Source organism: Neltuma alba, unplaced genomic scaffold (genome assembly GCF_004799145.2).
Source record: "Neltuma alba isolate B1F8T4 unplaced genomic scaffold, ASM479914v2 tig00012137_pilon, whole genome shotgun sequence".
Classification (NCBI taxonomy): Eukaryota; Viridiplantae; Streptophyta; class Magnoliopsida; order Fabales; family Fabaceae; genus Neltuma; species Neltuma alba.
The window spans coordinates 154619-159355 of record NW_021636687.1 but is presented as its reverse complement, the minus strand read 5'-3'; the positions used below and the strand labels follow the sequence as shown (position 1 = coordinate 159355).

Sequence of the window (4737 nt, the reverse complement as noted above, 5' to 3'; positions counted from 1 at the left end):
GATTAGTGATGAAATTTTATTCCGTCACCAACTTAGAGATGGATTAGTGACGGAATCTTATTCCATCACTAAATTCTGTCACAAGTCTATCACTAATTTTGTTTTAAATGATTAGTGATGGAGATTAGTGACGGAAAAATTTTGTCACTAATTCCGTCATCAATCCATCACTACTCTCATCTTGTGATGGAAATTAGTGAAGAAATTTTTCCGTCACTTTTCCGTCGCAATTTCCGTCCTAATCCATTAAAAAAAATAGAATAAAATATATGATAATTATTTTTTAAAATTATTATTAAAATAAAAAAATAATATCATATTTTTAAAAATATTTATATAAAAATTAAAAATCAAATATTATAAAAGAATTAAAAATGAAATATATAATATATTATTATTTTATTAATATTTGAATAAAAATATAAATTATTAGAATTTTTTCTAAAATATAAAAATAAATTCATAACTTATAAATTATATAATATATATGAATCATGTATATAATTTTATTATATATATTTGTATTTGTTATTAGAAATATTATATATTTTATTTTTGCAAAATCTTTCGTAAGGGCTTCTCAGTTAAACTGGTAAAGGCTTTAGCACGGGCGCAGTCTCAATTCGAACCAACACTTTTTCACAAATTGGCTCAATTTGTGACGTGGTGATGACGTGGCGGCTCATAATGATGGAGATGTGGTGATGATGTGGACCATTATGATGATGTGGCTGCATGTGAGAGAGGAGTTGAGGTGGCATCCCATGATGGACACGTGGTGATGGTGTGGACGAAGAGATGACATGGCAACATGTGAAAGAGAAGAGGAGTTGGTGAGGTGGCAGCCATTAATGATGTGGCAGCTCATAGTGATGAACACGTGACAATGATGTGGTATTTTAAATTTACAAAATAAAAAAAATTTAGCGACAGATTAGTGACAGAAAATTTCCGTCACAATTTGTGACAGAATTTTCTGTCACACAATCATTTTGTGTGATAGAATTTTGTGGGATATCGATCACTAATTAGTGACGGATTAGTGACAGAAAATTTTTGTCACTAATTTCGTTGCTAATCTATCAGTAATTTTAGTGACGGAATTTTGAATTCTGTCACTAATTATTTAGTGACAGTGGAATTAGTGACTAAAAAAATCTGTCGCTAACTGAATTCCATGCTAATCCATCACTAATTTTGATTAGTGACAAAAATTCCTATTACTAAATTTTGTTGTAGTGTTCCCAAAAAGAAGATCATGTTAAGCACGTAAATTCGAGAAAATATTTGTCATTATCACATTCAATAGCATGATTGAAATTGAATTCAGTCGAGTTCATATGAATGAAAAAAATAATCTTAATCCTGATTGAATCAGGTATGTTCTATTTGAAAATTGAAAGTGAGATGGAATTATCAATATCCTCATCACTTTAAACTAGATATGATGGCATGCATTTATTTATGTATCCCTCTGGCTCTTCTTCGTAGTTAGTGACCGGTACAAGAAGAAAGCAACGCCAGATCCCAAAATTGCTCCTCCAAAAGCTGCTCCGGCTATAATTATGGCTGCATTTCTTTCTCTCTTGGTGCCGCACGCCGGCAAAGGGCCACCGCACAATCCTGAATTATTTGCATAGCTATCAGCTGTGATGTTTTCAAGGTATGGAACTGGACCCTTCAGAAGATTGTTTGTGACAGTAAATGTCCCTAGCCTTAGGGACCTGCTGAATTGTTCGGGAATTTTCCCACCGAGTCGATTTCGATCAAGGCTGAGGAAATTTAGATAGCTACAATTTGCTAGACCCACAGGGATTGGCCCTGAAAAGTCATTTGAAGATAGATTAAGAGAAACCAAATATGGGAGGAGATGATCTATATCTTCTGGAATTGTCCCAGAAATTTGGTTAATTGATAGATCTAATCCTTGTAAGCTGGAGCAATTTTGAATGGCACGAAGAAACTGGCCCTTGAGTCCCGTGTTTGACAACTTGAGACTTATGACTCTGTTCTCATCAGGTTTCCAGCATTGAACCCCAGTGAATCTGCAGATAAATCCCTCGGTGTTGTTCCTGAAATCCCAGGAAGACTTCAAATGACCATATGGGTCTGCAAGTGAATCTTTTATGCTTTTCAAGCAGAAGATATCAGTCGCAGTCCCAAAGACCATGTTACAAATAAACAATAACAGGAAATTGATAATAATAATGTGAGCACACGAAGAAGTTCGCCCACTTAGAGCCATGTTCAACCTCGATCTCAAAACCCTAGAGCCTTCTGGAAGTATATTATAGGGGTAAGGGGAAGTGCAAGAAGGTTTGAACAGGGTTAGGTGTATTTTTTGAAGTCTTCCGTTATAAAGGAACTTCCATTGAAAACTCTAAAGACCGAATTTAACTTGGCAATTTGTTTGAGTATACAATTTTCTCAGTCATATCATATAAAAAACGAAAATTCTTGTAATTAAACTGATTCTTAGTCTTTATTACTTTAATAATAATTAATAACTTATTTGGTCTTATTTAGAAGGAAGAAGATATATATATGTTTGTTTTTAATACAACTTATTTCATTAAATTTATTATATTAATTTAATATTAAATTTATTTTCTGTATTTTTTTTGAAAAATACATATATTAAATAAAACTAAAATCGTAAAGTTATTAAATTTTAAAATAAAAGTAAGTGGGGAGAAAAATAAGTAATTACGAAGAAAGAGAAAGAAAGCTATTGAATGAGTCAAGGAAGGAAGGGGCCAAAATTTCCACGCGTAGGGATAGGGACGACAAGTTGACTGCTAGTGGGACCGTGGGAGCACTTGGACTTTTGCCAGACTTTAATTTGGGAAAAAATAACCTCACTTGAAAGCCTCACTTCATTCCTAACTATATTATTAAAAATGAAAATGACTTTAATACTTAACTTTGTATACTTCATATTTTTTAGTCCAATTATTAAATTACATTTATCTCAGCAGGCTGGAGCAACTTTGAACGGTACAAGGAAACTGGGCCCTTGAGCCCTTTGTTTTACAGATAGATATTCGTGGCTGCGTTTTTCATGGTACCCAATATTCAACTCCCAGCAAATCCACAAATAAAAATCTTCTCTGTATTGTTCTTGGGATTTTTATCATTTTTTTTTGTTAAGCATAGATATTCTCTTATTAGAGGTAATTCTATTCGAAAATATTATCAGGTACTAAATGTAAATAGTACTCTCAACATAGGTTTTTCCATAGTTGAATGCTCCATGGTCCTATAAACACAGTTCCATGAATATGACTTGCTGAACCATTCACCTTTTGTGTCAATAACAATTGATCTGGTTAGCAAAGGAGCCGATTTATAACTTGTAAGATCATAACTTCAAACCCATAACGATGGTGGGTGATCCCTTCTTAATGCATATGTGTGTTTGTATCAAAGTACGATTGAAGGTAATTAAGGCAAAAACAGAAAAACTTGATAAGTATGTGTATTTTTCAAAGCCTAGCAAATAATATCATCATCAACAATAATTTTCCAAATATTCTATGGTTGAAATTAAGGGAAAAGTATTTTGGCCCAAAAAAAAAGAGGGAAAAGTAGTCCAAAGATAGATTTTCCAATGAGTTAGAAAAATTTAATATTTTCAATGGCACATTTGTTTCATTGAATATATATTGATTAGTAATCATAATATTTAATGAGATTCAGTAATAATATCTAAATTGATATATAAAAGGTTAATACAATTTTTGGTCCCTTCATTTGCTCTTATTTAGGTTTTGGTCCCTCAAATTTCAAATAATAGATTTGGTCCTCAAATTTCATTTCATCTAAAATATTGATCCTTATAATTTAATAAAAACATGAACCATTTTGCCCTTAAAGGGATCAAAACTTATTATTTGAAATTTGAGGGACTAAAACCAAAATAAGAACAAATTTGAGGGACCAAAGATTATATTAACCCTTCTTTAAATAATAAATCCACATTACATAGAACTCTTGCTTCCCCCACCGTCCACTTATGGAAATTCTAAAGATTGACTAATGCGTTAATATGTAAAACAAGCAAAAGCACCATCCTCATCAAATCAAGGCGAGCTTGACCTTCTTGATTGATATAGTCAAATTATCAATATTTATAATATATGTCGTATGAAATACGTAGAGAATGTAGTATATTTAATATTATAACTTTTTTTAACAAGGTAATATTTTTAGAAGACTTCATTTTAACCCCTTATTAAGGAAACCAATAGCTATCAAGTCAAAAAAAAAGAAAGCCACTTTATATATATCCAATGATTTAACTAGATGCTTTCATCTATGATTAATAAATGGGCCTAATCATTCACGATAAATAAATAATGTAGTTAAGTGTATATTTTATTTTATACATATTATATAGCATCAATATCATCAGTATAACATATAAAATATCGCAAGCCATAATATTCAATTTTAAGTTTTACAATACAAGTCATTTCTCAAACTCTTTATCATAAATCATCTAGTTGATTTCTTCTGACCCTTTTTCTCTAATTTCTGGGTTTTTTAATCGCTTTTAACATTCGGCCAAAAACCTTAAATTTTGGTTTTTGATTCCACACAGGCACACATTGGACGCTTGCTCTACCCTCAAGAGATCACCACTGCATAGTACTCCATTATCTCTGTATAGCCATCAGGTACGATGTTGGAAGGCCTGGAACTGGAGTTACTGGACCCCTCAAAAGATTTATTTGT

At 31.9% G+C, this 4737-nt stretch overlaps 1 protein-coding gene across 1 annotated transcript; it reads right to left on the bottom strand.

Moving 5' to 3' along the window:
* Positions 1 to 1458: 1458 nt before the first annotated feature.
* LOC114723405 (inactive LRR receptor-like serine/threonine-protein kinase BIR2) lies at positions 1459 to 2245 on the bottom strand. The gene has a single exon (XM_028909598.1). It carries the CDS (start codon positions 2243 to 2245, stop codon positions 1463 to 1465), a length of 783 nt encoding a protein of 260 aa, XP_028765431.1. The 3' UTR covers positions 1459 to 1462.
* Between the last annotated feature and the right edge of the window lie 2492 nt (positions 2246 to 4737).

Coding starts and splice junctions, on each gene's coding strand:
- LOC114723405 (XM_028909598.1), bottom strand. CDS start 2,245: ATGGCTCTAAGTGGGCGAACTTCTTCGTGTGCTCACATTATTATTATC.